The 18699-nt window shown below is 36.4% G+C and overlaps 1 protein-coding gene across 1 annotated transcript in view; it reads right to left on the minus strand.

Moving 5' to 3' along the window:
- The window catches only part of LOC107039822 (transcription factor GATA-3), a 76964-nt gene that overhangs the window by 30488 nt on the left and 27777 nt on the right, over nt 1–18699 (minus strand). The window contains exon 4 of the mRNA XM_015259641.1: nt 15766–15911. Within this exon, the coding sequence (XP_015115127.1) occupies nt 15766–15911 (146 nt within the window). The remainder of the gene's footprint in view (nt 1–15765; nt 15912–18699) is intronic.

Genomic DNA, 18699 nt, shown 5'->3' on the forward strand with positions numbered 1-18699 from the left:
ATTGACAATTCAGTAGCGAAGTGGTAAAAGGAGATAAGTCAATTTGGACTATTGACCAGTTTTCAATCAATATCTCGGAATCTAAGGGAGATGGCAAAAATTTTGTTATAACCTTTTTTGTGGAGCCGATTGAGTGCTACAACAAATGTATTTGTGAAAATGTCGCTATCTCACTTAGATTTGGAAATATTCCTCAAAAACTCAACTGAGAGATAAGTCGACTTATCTCCGTTTACCACTTCACTACTGAATTCATGCAAGAAAAATAGTCTATTTGAGTCTACTAAACTTTATCTGAATAAAATAAATCGTTTGCTTGATTCTAATAAGCTTTATTAAATTCAAATAAACCATTCATTTTGGTCTGAAAAATTCCCAAATAAAATTTTTGTCTACGGGTAGAATAGATGAATTTATTGAAGAATAATATGACTTTAATCGAAGAATTTAACCACAATTAATCTGTCTGCCTCATAGGTCAAGCATCATTGTGCAATCTCTCGTGTAGATATGGTAATAGTGAATACGTCGAATCCTGGAAAACGAATAAGAGAAGGATATGGCATACCTAATGACCAATGCTGTGTAAACGTCGCTATTAAACGTTTTTTATCGCCGATACATCAATCGAAATGATTAACAATAGTTTAATATCCACAATGTAAAAACCCAGTGCCAAGTATTCTTGTTTGTTATGGTCAAATTCCAAGTGGCAGTATCGGCGGTGGGTTATTTACAATATATACTGACTAAGTTTATAGTCAACTGAGTGCAGAGCACTTGGTGCTATTAATGGCCGTAGCTCACACGGCGATAGCGTAATTCATGTTAATGTCGACTATAACTCGCAACATATAAATTATCGTTTGGCCGTGAAAGGGGGATGTGTGTGTGGGGGTTTCGCGGGTTTCGGAAGGAAAAGCGACATCAGAAATTCGTTGGAAATTGTGGGGTTATTAATGGCTTTGATGATTTTCATGTACTATGCATCATTGTTGATTTTATTCCACTTATATCTTCTGTATTATGCGAGTAACAATCACTGTTCATCAATATTCATTGAGAATTATACGCTGAATTTATGCGGAGGAAAATTCCCATGATAAATTAGCTCGGAAATTTAGCAATTGTGGAACGTATTTGAGTTCTACGAATTTTTACTGAAATTCTAGTGAAAATGTAGTGAATATGATAAAAATAAAAATATTTTTGTGGAGCTTAGAAGTAAAATATCGGATTTTTTTCCACGTAGAAAAAAATTTCCCTCTCTCCATATAAACATGAAAAATAAAATCAATAAGAGAAAGGAAAGGCTACTCGGTAATCAGTGGGATTGAAAATTCAAGCACCAATTTCCCTGAATTTCAAATAATTCAATAATTTTCTCTTCGAATAATTCAACAATTTTCATTATCATGTGGACGTGAAAATCGCAATTCCATTGAATACTCCAAAATTCGACTCATTTTCCAATAACAAAATACATAAAAATTTCGTGTGAATGAGTGATTGTTAATAATTTCAAGTTTTTCAACTTAAAATTTCAGGAATAATTTTCTAACAGTGTCTACACTACCGTATTATTTCGGTCTAAATTTCACCAGAACCTTCTCTCCACGTAAGCATGAAAGATAAAATTAATAAAAGAACGGACAGGCTACGCGATAATCAGTTGGATTGAAAATTCAACTTGTTGTCAGTCTTGTTGCCTGAATTTTCAAATTATTCAATAATTTTCTTCATCATGTGGACCTGAAAATCGCAATTCCATTGAGTACTCCAGAATTCGACTCATTTTCCAATAACAAAATACATGAAAATTTCGTGTGAATGAGTGATTGTTAAAAATTCCAAGATTTTTTACTTGAAATTTCAGGAGTAATTTTCTAACAGTGTCTACACTACCGTAGTATTTCGGTCTAAATTTCACCAGAACCTTCTCTCCACGTAACCATGAAAAATAAAATTAATAAAAGAACGGACAGGCTACGCGATAATCAGTTGGATTGAAAATTCAACTTGTTGTCAGTCTTGTTGCCTAAATTTTCAAATTATTCAATAATTTTCTTCATCATGTGGACCTGAAAATTGCAATTCCATTGAGTACTCCAAAATTCGACTCATTTTCCAATAACAAAATACATGAAATTTTCGTGTGAATGAGTAATTGTTAAAAATTCCAAGATTTTTTACTTGAAATTTCAGGAGTAATTTTCTAACAGTGTCCACCCTACCGCAGAATTTCGTTCTAAATTTCACCAGAACCTTCTCTCCACGTAAGCATGAAAGATAAAATTAATAAAAGAACGGACAGGCTACGCGATAATCAGTTGGATTGAAAATTCAACTTGTTGTCAGTCTTGTTGCCTGAATTTTCAAATTATTCAATAATTTTCTTCATCATGTGGACCTGAAAATTGCAATTCCATTGAGTACTCCAAAATTCGACTCATTTTCCAATAACAAAGTCCATGAAATTTTCGTGTGAATGAGTGATTGTTAAAAATTCCAAGATTTTTTACTTGAAATTTCAGGAGTAATTTTCTAACAGTGTCCACCCTACCGCAGAATTTCGTTCTAAATTTCACCAGAACCTTCTCTCCACGTAAGCATGAAAAATAAAATCAATAAAAGAACGGAAAGGCTACTCGATAATCAGTTGGCGTTCGGACCATCACCGGGAGCGATCCAAACAAATCGTTCCAAGGCGAAGACCACCTCGCCTTCTAATATTCGCGCTCGGGAGTTTCGAGATTTATGCCGTTCCATCGAGGCGCCTTGTTTGAATCTTAATCGAGCCATATGGTATCTCCACCACTCATGATTTGCCACCATAAATATATCCCGGAGGTTGACTCTCTTCAATTGCTTTGGAATGTCATCTCCGGGTTGCGCACACATGCTCACTGCTCTCACCCACACGTGGATTAATGTCAGAGTTTATTGCACGACCCCTGGTCAATTATTTTTCGCATCTCTTATTCCTGCAGAATGCTGTAAACGAGGAATTAAAGAGACGCTTATCAACGGCTAATGAGTGTTTTCTCAGCTGGCGAGCGGTGAACAATTTGATAATTAAATTAGCTATCGTTAATTCGGATTTGTGAATTCCTGTAAACACGATGATGTGAAATTCGCGCCGACGCACATGATGTTAACGACGACAGTGAATAGTGAAGCCCACACCCCGGCTATATTTTCAGTTGGCATGCGCGAAATCAGAAGGCTACATTGGCAGATAGCAGCGTCTGCGCCAGCCTATTGACTTTGCTCACCCATTCCCCCCACCTCCCCCTTTTATTTTTCATTTTTTTCTCCCGCTTTCTCCAGTTTCAGAGGCAATGACAGAGTGCAGACTCGTACGCGTGCGGGGTTTTTAGTACTTTAGGAGAGCAGAAATGGGAAAAATACTTGAGGATGATGAAGAACTCTTTTGGAGACAGGAAAAAACCGAGCGAACTCATCAGATGGACAATGGGGGTTTTTCAGTGGAGCCGTTGAGTGGAATCGACGATATGAGATCATCAGCGAACGTCTGAACCTCCTAACTAGGATTTCACGGGACTTTGGCGAAGAAACAACTCCATTCTATAATGTTGGATGCGGATTGTAACACGCACGCATGCACACACGCTTCTTCGTTCACCTTGGGCTGGTGCTAATGATTTTCAGTGAAAATCTTGAAAGTGAATTGAATTCGCTTGCATATGGAAACAAATTTCTACTGAAAATTGCTTCTAAGGTTTTTTAAATCAGACAATTAGAATATCTTTGCGGAATTTTTAACGAGAATATTGATTAAAATTTTGAAAAAACATCATTGCATTGTTTTTCCTGAGGGTTGGTGAAAATTCCTGCGAAAAACATTCTGTTCTGCCCCAGTAGTTTTTGAAATACGCAAGAAATTTTTTTTATTTCGGGCAATGAATTCCTGAGAAAACAAAAGAATTGAATTATTGACGAAAGGCCAATTTTTCTATAGATGAACAAATATATATCAATTGCTGTTTGGAAACGATTGAAATCTCATGGACAATTGACTAGTAATTTTAAAGAGGACGACATTGAATGCAATTGAGAGGAAGAAATCATGATTTTTGAAATTTCATTTGAGATTTGCTTGAATTTTTAATGAAAAAGTGAATATTCAGCTCCAAATTAACCGAAATTTTCAATGAATTAAAAACTGGTAGATTGTTCACCTGAATTTTTATGAATTTTCTAGGGATTTTCATGAAAAAATTGAAAAATGATTTAATTTGAGATTTCACCAAATTGTCTGAATTTTCAATGGCGAAATTCCTTCAAATTTCAACTAAAAATTTTTAACAACGCTGCAACTACTGACTCGTGACTCTTTCAAAGTGAATCATTGAATAAGAGAACTCCCAATCACCAAAAATTATAACAATAAATATTAATATTTCGAAACATGATATATATTCCGCCGAAAAATCAAATATTTCATTTGAGTGTGTACCCTTCGCAGCGAACACCAACCGGATTGGTCTTTCATATCCACAGAGGGTGTGTGTTGTTGTTTCCCGTAGTTAAGTACGGAATGTAGAGAGATCAGAACCAATGATAGGGTGGCACAGCTGCCCCTGAGGCATACAGTGCCCCCCCCCCCCCGAAATCATCAACCGTGGGTTGCTGGTAGTCTCTGACAGATCCTTCCCCCAAAAAACCTTTTGCCAGACACACCGTTACTTCCATTGGTTTCCTGTGTGCTCCCACGGGGAGGAGAGGACCCACCAATCTCTGCAAAGGGGTAAGTGCCACGGGATATCGGGGTCTTATCATGATTTATAATTCATTCAGCAGTGAACACCCGTTGTGTTAACGTCATCTCGTATGTTAAGTTCTCAATGAAGAGTTCTTTGTTGTCTTCTTGGTCTCGCTGAGGCTGGACCAATCAAGTGGATGCGCAGAATGATGCGCGATACGCTGCATTACACATTTGGATGAGACTTGAGCTCAATCCTTCTGAACCAAACGACCGTTCTCATATCTCAATCAGTCGATAATTTACAGTTGTCGAACGTATGATACAGTTTATCTCCGATAAACTCAAGATTTCTGACTTTATCCTTCATTGCCCAAGCAGTAGATGCCACTTAACGCTGCCCACTGTAGAATGCGTAACCGGAATTAAGGGGATAGTAATGTCGAATGACTGATTTACATAATAGTTTTTTGAAAGTTCAAATCCTCAAGATTCAGATCAACCTTTACTTAGCGGCTGACTTGATACTTTGTTTTTTGAAACTCAAAATTGGAAGTTAACTTTGGACAATTGTATTGAGCATTTTTATGTATAAGTTCCATTCGGAAGTCTAGTAGTGAAAATAAAATTGGCCACATTACATCCGAATTTGATCCTTTCGAATTGAACAAACCGTTCTTCACGTGTCAATTAGTTGATAAACTCGTATAACTCGTATAAACTCAAGATTGCTACCTTTATCCCAAGTAGTAGATGCCACTTAACATAGCTCGTTGTGGAATGCATAACCGGAATACAGGAGATAATGTCGAATGAGTGATTTATGTATTGTCTTTTATCAAAGTTGAAGTCCTCCAGATTCAGATCAACCTTTACTCATGTACTAGCTTGATAGTTTGCTTCCCGATATTCAAAATCGACAGCCAATTTTGGCCAATTGTATCAAACCTCTTTGTCTGTATATAAATTCAATACTAAATTCTAACAGTGAGAATGAAATACACTTCATAACACATTTGGGTGAGACCTATTGTTTCCTTTCGAATGAAACTACCGTTCTCACATCTCAATTAATCGACACTAAGTTGTCGAAGATATGATGCAGTTTATCTCCGATACACTCATGCTGTCTACCTTTGCTTTACTTTGCCCAAGCAGTAGATGCCACTTAACATAGCCCACTGTGGAATACGTAACCGGAATATAGGAGATAATGCCCAATAAGGGATTTACGTATTGGTTTTTATCAGAGTTTAAATCCTCAAGATTCAGATCAACCTTAACATATCTACTAACTTGATAGTTTGCTTTCTGATCCTCAAAACCGGCAGCCAACTTTTCGCAATTGCATCAAACCTCTTTATCAGAACATAATTCCAACACTAAATTCTACAAGTGAGAATGAAATTCAATTCATAACACATTTGGGTGAGACCTATTGTTCTTTTCAAATCAAACTACTGTTCTCACATCTCAAGTAATGGTCAATTTAAGTTGTCGAAGATATGATACAATTTATCTCCGATAAACCCATGCTGTCTACCTTTGCTTTACATTGCCCAAGCAGCAGACGCTACTTAACATAGCCCACTATGGAATGCGTCACCGAAATACACGAGATAATGTCAAAAAAGTTATTTACATATTGGTTGTTATCAATGTACAAATCCTCAAGATTCAGATCAACCTTTACTCATCTACTAACTTGATAGTTTGCTTCCCGGTATGCAAAACCGGCAGCCAATTTTGAAAAATTGTATTAAACCTCTTTATCAATACGTAATTCCAACCTTAAATTCACTTCATAACACATTTGGATGAAACCTCTTGTTCCTTTAGAATCAAACTACCGTTATCACATCTCAATTAATCGTCAATTTAAGTTGTCGAAGATATGATACAGTTTATCTCTGATGAACTCACGCTGTCTACCTTTGCTTTACATTGCCCAAGCAGCAGACGCTACTTAACATAACCCACTACAGAATGCGTAACCGGAATACAGGAGATAATGTCAAAAAAGTTATTTACATATTGGTTTTTATCAAAGTACAAGTCCTCAAGATTCCGATCTACCGTTACTTAACCACTGACTCTATACTTTGCTTCTTCATACTCAAAACCGGCAGCCAACTTTGAACAATTGTATCAAACCTCTTTATCAATATATAATTCCAACCCTAAATTCTACGAGTGAGAATGAAATTCACTTAATAACACATTTAGACGAAACCTATTGTTCCTTTTGAATCAAACTACCGTTGTCGCATCTCAATTAATCGACACTAAGTTGTCGAAGATATGATATAGTTTATCTCCGATAAACTCATGCTGTCTACCTTTGCTTTACATTACCCAAGAAGTAGATGCCAGTTAACATAGCCCACCGTGGAATGCGTAACCGGAATACAGGAGATAATGTCGAATGAGTGATTTACGTATTGGTTTTTATCAAAGTTCAAATCCTGAAGATTCAGATCTACCTTTACTTAACCACTGACTCTATACTGTGCTTCTTAATACTCAAAACCGGCAGCAAACTTTGAACAATTGTATCGATCCTCTTTATCTAACTTCAACACTAAGCGCTGTCCAGATAAAAATAAAAAAAATCTATTCTCAAATAAGTGAGAATGAAATTCCTGCATGAAAAAAGCATCTCTCCACGTCAATGTCAGGCCTGTCAGTTGGGTATTCTTGTGGTACTCCATATCTCAAAAACAGTACATATCTAGTCAGCTACCGCGATCACGCATCCGTTATTCTTATTCAAATCAGTCTGATCGATACGATACCATAGATCGATGGCCCATGAATTGTCAATAAATTTTTTTTTTATTATTGTTTCAATTGGCAAATACATAACGTTACTTCGTTGCACTGAGTGATATAAAACAAACGAGAATACACTGGTGGCTCACGAAACCGTCACATGTCCATCGCAATCATTGCAACTGTTTTATTTAGCGAATTTATGCGCTCCAACTCTCTACATTCGCCCACAGTCGGAAGCAATTTACAAGTTAATAGGTTACTACGGCTTCGTTTCGTTGCCTTCTCACTCGTTCACTCTCGGGGGCCGAGAGAAGTCAGGATTTATATATTTTCGACCCATGTTGTATTCTACTGGTTGGTGTACGCCCATATAATTGGCTCGCACGCTACTTCTCGCCTCTGGTTTTTCCAATGCGAGATTGAGTGTCCCGGAGGTTTTTATAATCCGTCATCGATTGATGATTCTCGATGTGGGATCATTCCATCAATTTTTTTTTTGGGAATTCATTAACTGGGTTCCTTCAATGCTGATCGGTTGATGAATTAGATCAGTTTCAGGCGAATATGATGAAAAATTCGACAAAAAAATGAATCCAATTTCGACCCAAGTCTTTGGCAGCTCGACTTGTGAAATATAAATTTTAATTAAAAATTAAAATTGTGGTGAAAATTTATCTAGGTTCAGGATATCCAACAACTTTGGCTATTTTTTTCCAGTGAAATGCTTTTCTACTTTTGTAGTGTGACATCAGAGCTTTCATTTGAGCTCCATTTGACCTCAACTTTCCGGACATTTTGCAATGAGTTTATGATTTAGACTTTGCAGGTCTTGGTTGGAGTCCGTTGAACCGTTGATAGTGAACTCGATATTAAAGTTTTGATTGTTAATTCAACTAAATTGTGGAATTATCATTCTACTTCTAGCTGAAACTTGAAATTTCATAAATATTTTCAAACCTAAATCGAATTCAATGTCATTGACCTAGAAGTCTCGTCATTGAAAAATCGCATATTACATCATTATTCTGTTAATCTGATAACAAAATCGATGGGAACTGTAAATTCGATTTGAATTAATCCCCAAAATTGAAAAAATCAAGAAATTTCACGTGAATTTCCTCAATTTTTAATTTTTTAAAAACTCAACTCATTTTGCATCTTCCTGCTGAATATGTCCATTCAATCTCTACTTGAAACCATCTGATTCACCCGAATTGTCCCTGAAATTTGAAATTCAATAAACTTCCGGAAATCTAAATTCGGATTTGAAAGTCCCCTATATTCCCCTATATTTTAGTTACCTCCCACACTTAAAATTTTTTATCGTAGTCAATTTCAACTGAAATTCCAGGAAATTTTGTCATTCAAAAATCAAATATTCCATGATTTTCTATTCGAATGATCTCAAAATAAATAAAATACTTGATTTTTCAGTTCAATTATTCCGTGAATAATGAATTCTGGGAAAAATAGAAATTTCATGTCATTTTGTTTTTGAAAATTCCTATTCCATTGAAAATTCCCTCAAGTTATGAAATTTCCATCTCACTCCCGCTGAAAACTCATGAATTTCCTTGAATTCTCCCTAAAACTTGAAATTTCATAACCATTTTTCCCCTAAATCCGATTCAACGTCACTCTCCTGAGAATTAGTACCATATCTTCCATGAAATTTCAACAAATGTCTAACACTGCAACCTCCAAGTTCTCTCGCCCTCGAAAATACCGAAACCAAAAAATCACCGCTCCGATTAAAAAACTGAATGTACCCAATCCGCGAGAAAAAAGATCATCTGTATTTTCTTCATCACCACCAGATCGTTCGTCCCGTGTCTTGAAATATGAAGGACACGAGTTTGCAAGAGGTAATGCCAGGCTATTTGCATTCGCAGTATACTTCAGCGAGCGGCTGTTTTTTTGGGGTGTAACAGAAGGGCGAGGGGGAGGGGGTCAGAGGAAGGGGACCCAACATATACAATGAGCAGCAACTGGTCTCTGGGTGAGTATACAAGCTCTACCCCGCGGCAAAATTGAAGCTGAAGTGGGCGTTGACCGGTCACACATAGCCCCTCTGTTGAGAATTGATTATCGCTTTCGCGGGCTTCGAGAAATGATTATGCAAAGTTTCCACCAAACAATTGCGGCTATTTTCTTCTGCCCGTTGTAAAAATGACTACTAGAGGCATTGAAAAAAATACAAAAAGTCGATCCGCTAAAGGTGAGAAGTGAATTATATATAATACTTCGAAAGTTAGCGAAAGGAAATGGGAGAATGTACGTGAAACCCAGCGATCTGTATATAATCGCACACTGGCATGTGAAAAGCCTTTAGCACCTTCGGACAATGTGCACGAGGGCAGACACACATGTACGTACACTGTACAGCTGGACAATGCTTGTGAGAGGCGCGCGCGCGCACTGGGGGTAGCGCATCTATTCATTTTCCTCGGGCAAGAACTGATGCTGACGAGATAAGCCCACGAAACCTTTTTACCCCGGCTACCTGAGGCGCGATAATATCAACGCTTCGACAGTTCCTCCATTTTTTAAATGCCTTGGGAAAAAAAAGTAAAACTTAATACGTCCATCAGGACTGGAGGAAGGACCAGGAGGAGAAATGTATTGTTTCAAAAAATAAAGAAATCTTATCGCACAAAATCTCGGAACACTTTTTTTTCGCCCCCCCTCCCCCCCTTGATACTCTGACGTGTCATTTGAATATTTCAGTTCACGTACTTGGTGAACGTGTGCTATAAATTTAAACACAATTCACGAAAATGGTTACATTAAATTGTGAAGATATAAAAACACGCGGTGATAGCAGTGACTCAAAGTGTCTTGGAAAAAGTTTCTCAAGTCGTTGAGAGTCGAGAGTAACGCGAAGTGAATTCTATTTCAACGGCTGGGGTGGGGATTTGAGGGGAGGGTTAATGGATTAAAAAAGTTATAATGGTGTATATTCACTCACACGGGGCCCCCGGGGCTGGATAATATGTCACGGTCGAGACCTTTACTTTTCCTCACATTCAGAATTGAACTGGTGGAGGTGATTCTTCGATGCTGAGTGATGTTTCATTCGTGCGTTGTGCGCGAATTTATTAGCGGACGGAGGCTTTTGTTTTGCTAGTGATGATCGGTTGGAATTGATGCAATCGTGCCTGGGTAAAATGGCGGCGGAGGTAAATGCATTTATCAGAAAGATGTGTCCTAACGATGCCAAGTTACGGCGGACCCATGGGGTGCTGAGTGAAGAAGGCAAGGATAACGGTTCACCGGTGGAATGCTCAGTGTGGCGTTTGCTGGGGCCACAACTCGCCAGAGTTTATTGATAAGAATCGAGAGGTCGGGGGAATGCAGAAGCTCAAAAATTACAATATGCGATTTATCAATTTATTTCATTATTCGCGATTCAATAGTTGATTATTTATTCGTTCTTTCTCGGAGGTTGGGAGTGGTAGCATTGGAAAGACGGGAATTTCATATGCGGTGAGAAATGTTGGATAAGTTGGATTACAGGAAAGGTAATCGTAGAGCGAAATGTAATTCAGTTATTGTATATTTGACGATTCGTTCGGTAAAAAGTAATTCTCTGTTACAGAAAAATAAATACGCAATATTCAGCAGTCATTCGCGTTGACTGGGATAATTTTTGATGGAATGTAGGGTAAATTTTACAGTTACGGCGCAAATTACCGTTACGCTCAGGACATTTTCCTGGGCCAATGAAGGGATTCACTATTAGTCTCGCACTTCACGGAGAAAATATGAAATTATTTTTTTCCTGTGTGAACGCGGTAATCGATAATTCAGAATATTCGTGGTATTGAATTGATAACTTCCGATTTATCAATTTATTTCATTATTTGCATATATATTCTCACTCTTTCNTAAATTTAAACACAATTCACGAAAATGGTTACATTAAATTGTGAAGATATAAAAACACGCGGTGATAGCAGTGACTCAAAGTGTCTTGGAAAAAGTTTCTCAAGTCGTTGAGAGTCGAGAGTAACGCGAAGTGAATTCTATTTCAACGGCTGGGGTGGGGATTTGAGGGGAGGGTTAATGGATTAAAAAAGTTATAATGGTGTATATTCACTCACACGGGGCCCCCGGGGCTGGATAATATGTCACGGTCGAGACCTTTACTTTTCCTCACATTCAGAATTGAACTGGTGGAGGTGATTCTTCGATGCTGAGTGATGTTTCATTCGTGCGTTGTGCGCGAATTTATTAGCGGACGGAGGCTTTTGTTTTGCTAGTGATGATCGGTTGGAATTGATGCAATCGTGCCTGGGTAAAATGGCGGCGGAGGTAAATGCATTTATCAGAAAGATGTGTCCTAACGATGCCAAGTTACGGCGGACCCATGGGGTGCTGAGTGAAGAAGGCAAGGATAACGGTTCACCGGTGGAATGCTCAGTGTGGCGTTTGCTGGGGCCACAACTCGCCAGAGTTTATTGATAAGAATCGAGAGGTCGGGGGAATGCAGAAGCTCAAAAATTACAATATGCGATTTATCAATTTATTTTATTATTCGCGATTCAATAGTTGATTATTTATTCGTTCTTTCTCGGAGGTTGGGAGTGGTAGCATTGGAAAGACGGGAATTTCATATGCGGTGAGAAATGTTGGATAAGTTGGATTACAGGAAAGGTAATCGTAGAGCGAAATGTAATTCAGTTATTGTATATTTGACGATTCGTTCGGTAAAAAGTAATTCTCTGTTACAGAAAAATAAATACGCAATATTCAGCAGTCATTCGCGTTGACTGGGATAATTTTTGATGGAATGTAGGGTAAATTTTACAGTTACGGCGCAAATTACCGTTACGCTCAGGACATTTTCCTGGGCCAATGAAGGGATTCACTATTAGTCTCGCACTTCACGGAGAAAATATGAAATTATTTTTTTCCTGTGTGAACGCGGTAATCGATAATTCAGAATATTCGTGGTATTGAATTGATAACTTCCGATTTATCAATTTATTTCATTATTTGCATATATATTCTCACTCTTTCTTGTGAATGGTGACATCGGAAAGACAAGGGAATTTTATAAGAAATGAAAAAAAGAAACCATTTTGCTTCAGCAGTTTTCAAAGGAGAAATGAAAAGCATAGAGGATGAAATCTCTAGTTTTCGTAAGATTTTCATTCAATATCAGATTAAACCGTTTTTATTCTCTATTATTTTGCTCAAACTTAGCATAAATTCTCGAATGTTCACATACATTTCCTATTTTGGTTTTTTAATTTACAACATTCGCGTTGTTGAATTGATGAGTCTTCCTGTCTGAAAATTGATTTACTCATGATTCTAGTATCTTGTATAATATTTCTGGAATTTATAATTCTGTCTCAATACAATTCCTATCTTCTTTGGTATTGAGAGTACATCACCTCATGTGCCGACTCAATTAATGTTGCATTTTCAATTCATACTAGAATTTATCCCTTTCGGATTTTCTCATTTCAAGAACACAAATTTCCGCATTTTAAGAAAATCCGTATTCCACCGACCGATCCGATTCCCGCTGGGTTATCCGATTTCCGTATTTTTGCATTTGTCACGTGAAATAAATAAGTTTTCAGTACTGAATTTTTCATATTTCGTTATAAAATCGCGTAAACAATTCTTCATTCTCAATGAATGTTAGAACCACGCCTTTCACAAAATCAATAACTCATTTAAAAAACTAAAAACGTTCTCCCTCTAGACAAATTCTTTGTATCAATACAATTTCACTTCGTTCATTTAAATTACGAAATATTCCTGAAGACCACCATGAATTTTAAAACCCCTAAATAAAAATTAAACCCCCATGAGACCAAAATTATTAGCTACCACCCCTGAAGCACTCGAACAAAAAAAGAAGTAAAAAAAAATGAACCGACGAGATGGAGAATTTCCCAGCTGTCTGGGTGTTATCTCCGCGCAGGATCAAACATGGCGGAGAGCGTCCATGTGTGTATAGAAATATAACAGGACAGAAGGTTTCGTTGCAACCCTTGCTATCTGCATCATCGTGCCTGGGAGGGGGGTGAAAAGTGGGGGGAAAGGGGAGGCTAGTGCCCCATTGGTGTTGTTCGCCATGCAGGTGACATAAAATAAAACGATCTAAAATTCAAAATCCAACCCATTATAATAATAACAGTCGCAATGAAACAATAATTTAAGAGTTAGTGTCTCTGCACCAGGGAACAGAACAAAACTTGTGAAAAGTGAGAAAATTCTGGCGAATGATTTTACTTTTAATACTCAGTTTTTTCTCTTTTCTTTCATTTTCAACTCATCAAACACACACGCGAGGAGTTTTACTTTTTATCCACTCGTGCGACGAGGCGAAACACGCAATTATAACTCGAGTGAATAAGTTAATGAAAGCAGGGAAAAATAGTGAGATTTTACGTTTTTTTTAGAAGTGAGGGGAAAAAATTAATTAATGTGTGTAACGCCGATGAAATAATTTACCTGAATAATGTTACACTCAAGTTCATGATCGTAAAAAAAATGATTCATCACAGCCAGAGAAATGAGCGATTGCAATCAAATAATACTTTTTATTCAATTCAAATAAAAGATTATTAGATGTTGAACACTGTCATTTTAAGGAATTTTGTCATTGAAAAATCACAATTTGATGGAAAACGCAATAGAAACTGTGAATTTCAGTTCAATTATTCTGAGAAAATCAATGCAAATGAGAAAAATGCAGATAAATAGGGTTTTGAATTTCAAATGATTGATAAAATTCAGAAAAATTTGTTATTGAATATTCATGTTGTTGTTTAATTCAAGTAAATGGGAAAGTTCTGGTCTTTCTAATATTCGGAATTTTATTGAATATTCAGTTATTTTCTGAGGGTGAACAACGATTTCATATCAACTCAAAGCTTTCTTATATCAATATTTTTCATTCAGAAAATTGTTTTCAAATGAATAAGAAAGGGAATAAAAATCAAGTTCAAGTTGAAAGAAAAATTAATCAGAAGATATTGAAATAAATTCATTAATTTGATTTAAATAGACTCTATTTAATTCAAAGCAAACAATTCTCTGAATCTATGAATCCCGATGAATTCTCGAACAATAATAAATATTAATCTCGTAAAGTGTATTTTCATAAAACCTGCTGAATCACCGACACGTGGACATTTCGTTGAAGGGGAAATTCCATTTTTTTTAACACCAAACAACAATTTCATATTTAAACCATAAAGTCTTTATGGTTTTTATGTGTGAATATTTTTTACATAAAAATCTATTGATTCGACATAAATAAAAAAGCAAATAAAAAATTAAGTTCGACTTAAAAAAAAACTTTACCTCCAACTATTCACATAAATCCATTCATTTGATTCAAACAAACTCCACAGCAAACAAACCAGCTTTATTTTACGAGTGATGATCGCAAATTCAAATTTTCAAAAGTCTAAAGTTGAAACTTTCAGACCTTCCTTTAAAGAAAAATTCCAAGACGATTCGAAAGTATCAATTCCAAAAGGATTAAATTCATCATCATTCATATGGATCTCAAATGAAGACTTTCGAAACTCAAGACATTTAAAAACCCAATTTTAACCCCTTTGAAATCCTAAAACAAGGTATCATTTTCTTGCCCGCATTTAATTTAAATCAAACATTTCTCTGAATCCATGAATGCCGATTAATTCCCGAGTAACAACAAATATTAATCTCGTAAAGGGTATTTTCAAAAACCTGCTAAATCACCGTCACGTGGACATTTCATCGGCGGGGAGAGGGCGTATTCTATTGACACATCTCTTTCACTCCGTACAAATATACGACCAGCATACCCAGAAAATAGTGTATATAGTGTATACCGAGTCGACAGCGGAAAATGCCCCTGCGTTGGTGACGAAAATTATAGACTACATATTGTACCTGTGTGTGAGCATTAAATGACATCCCCCGGCTTTAAACCGATACATATTCCATGGACATTGGCACACACACACGCTTGACCGGGACGGGGGGAGGGGGAAATAATATTTTCGTCGGAGAAAAACGAATGGGGCGTGGTTGAGACACGTCGTCGTGTCACAATGTTTATATTTTTCTCCTGGATGTCGCCGAATATCGTTAATGGCAGAGAGACACTAATGTACATCGAATCAATCAAACGATAATTTCAGGGCGCGCATCGAATGCATTAGGGATTTTTTTTTCCCCATGTGTCGTATCGATTTATTATACCGCACATGAAGGCGAAATGAGTGAAGGGATTACGAGGTACTTACCAGGCGCCTCTTGGGCTTAATCAGCGGCCGATTCTGTCCGTTCATCTTGTAATAAAGTCCACAGGCGTTACAGAGGTAATGTCCGGTGCCGTCTCTTCTCCACAGTGGCGTCGATGTTGCTCCACAGTTGACGCATTCACGTCCCTCTACGAGTATCAATTGTCAACCCGGCAAACGGGTGGTAGTCATTAGTTTTTGATAGGGTTTTTTTTTGCATTTGTTGTTATTGTCTTTGGGGAAAGGGATGTTTTAATCAAGAGCATACGATTTTCACTTTTGGAAAATTGTAGCTGCAATTTCAAGTTCAAAATTTTGACATTTTTAGTAATGACTAATTCACGTGGAATATTAATTGGGAGTGAGTGAATAGCGAATTATGTACCTTTTTTAGTTGAAAGATCGCATTTGATGGGATTCAAATACATTGATAGAATTTTTTTGAAATTTGATGGAAGGTATTATAGTTAATTTTATGATAGTGACATTGGATCGAATTTGGGGAAAAATGGTTATGAAATTTCAAGTTTTAAGTAGAATTCACGGAAATTCATGAGCTTTCAGTGGGAGTGAGACGGAAATTTCACGAGTTGATTGAATTTTCAGTGGAACATGAATATTTAGAAATATGTCGACGTGAATTTTCAATTCTTCCCTAAATTTTCCTGATTTTTCAGAATTTTCATGGAATAATTAAGCTGAAAAATCGAGGATTTTATGGATTTTCAGATCATTCGGACAGAAAATCAGTGGAATATTTGATTTTTCAATGGCAATATTTCCTGAAATTTCAGTGGAGCTTGAACACAATGTACCTCGAACATCTGAGGAATCACGAATGACCGCAAAGCCGAACAAATTCATCAAATCAATTTTAATTCAACATTAAAAAAAAAATTGGATGGAATTTATGGTGTGCTTCTTGGAAATTTTTATGACATGATTCCACTGAAATTTTTAGGAATTTCATCATTGAAAATTTACAGTTTCGTGGAAAAATTAATGGAAACAGAAAATTTTTCGTGAAAATCAATAGAAAGCAGGAAAATTCAGGTGAATATATTCTGGAATTTTCAAGTAATTGGATATTCTGCTGAATTTGATACTGATTATTCATGTTCTCTCTTCTTCCTGTTCCCAAAAATTTGTAACTCCATTGAATTTTTAGGGAAATTTGAAATGCATAGAAATTCCAATTCAATTTATTTGAATATTCATGTCTTGATTGATAATTCAACTAAGTTATGAAATTTTCGTCCTTGTGTAAAATATGAAATTTGAATTTTCAGGTTCTTTTGACAATGAAAATGATTGAACATTGTGAAAATTCAGGAAATTATTGATGTCATTTCTCGTTCTATTGAAAATTCAATTGAAATCAACATTAAATGACTCAAATTTAAAGAAATTTCCACCAGTGTTACCGAACTGAGAATATGCCAAATAAAGGAAAGAGATGAACCTTATATTCTTGATTAAAAATTCGTTTCCCGCATTTTTTTTGCGAATATCAAAGCATTTCAGTGATACAGAGATGATGAAATTTTAAAGAGCGAGAATAATTCGAATGTTCACCTTCTCCTTAACGCACAAAATTAATCATTTGGTTGAGAGAGTAAAAAGTTCATCATCTCTGAAACGAGAAACAGTTAATCATTAATTCACATGCATTGCCGACATACCAATAAGCGATTACCAGAGCAAAAGCAGAAGTTTGTGGGAATGTTATTATTTTTATTCAATTATCAAGGGATTGAGGTGTTACACTCTTGGCTGATGAGGATTGAGGAACAATGGGAGGATGATGTGGTTCGAATGTTCATCAATTGACTCAATGGTAAGTAACAGCCGATCTTACGTGGTCATCCCCTGGAGACAAATGGCAGCAGATATTGTGACAAAAGATGCGATAAATTTTCATTGACATTAATTCAACAATTTCAATGGATGGATGTCTCATTTCCCTCGAAATATTTCCAGTCGAGTGACACGGTAGAGCGCATCCACACACGTAAAAAGTGTATGCATGTCGCAAGTAAGGGAATCTAATTAGCGTGGTACCGCAATCGTCAATCCATTGTTTGTGAGATTAGGGTTGGTTTTTTTTTCAATTCTCTTGGAGGTAATGGAACTGACCTACTCAGAGTATAATTACCAGTGACTGTGGCAATCATGTGTTGGATATTTATATTTTTCAGGGATGCTTCTCACTATATCAGCATTGGGATTACACATGAAGAGAAATGTTGAGGAAAAATTATTCAGAAAATTGAGGTAAATTTTGCTGTTCGTAAAGTCATCGTAGAATGAGATGTTAATAAAAAATACTTTGCGTTGAGTTTTATAATTTTGCCCAGATTCCTAAAAAATGATTCGATTTTTAAATGATTGAAAGGAATATTAAGAAAGGAAAATTTATGCCTTATCAGGTAAAAAAAATGGCTTTTGAATTTTTGAATGAATTTTTGATGAAATTCTGACTAAATTTCACCATTTCAGACGGAGGAAATTCTTCCTTCGCTTCACAATTACTTAAGGTTTTCAGTAATTCTCCCTCAACTTTTATCTCCGTGGAACATTAAAAAAAAGAGACCACATCAAAAATTGGTGGATTTCTTGCTTTAGTGAAACAAACTGTAGCCACACCACATCGATAAAAACGTGCTCTCGTGATTATTTCCTCTTCCGAATGTTATTCAATTATTCAACAAAAGTTGTTTTTTCATTTTCATATCTCTCGGAAATCAAGGTGTGCGCGCATTGGTGGGTGCCACTCAAAACAGGTCAATATATAGGTGAGGCAAAATACAAAATTCATGGTGTAGTCCGATAACGTCCATTTTCCAAAAATCATAATATGAATTTTTAATAATGGGGCAATGCAAATTAACGTGAATAACCCATAACCATAGGATCAAAAGTAAAAAAGGAACAGGA

Source organism: Diachasma alloeum, unplaced genomic scaffold (genome assembly GCF_001412515.2).
Source record: "Diachasma alloeum isolate Michigan unplaced genomic scaffold, Dall2.0 Dall_scaffold_00308, whole genome shotgun sequence".
NCBI lineage: Eukaryota > Metazoa > Arthropoda > Insecta > Hymenoptera > Braconidae > Diachasma > Diachasma alloeum.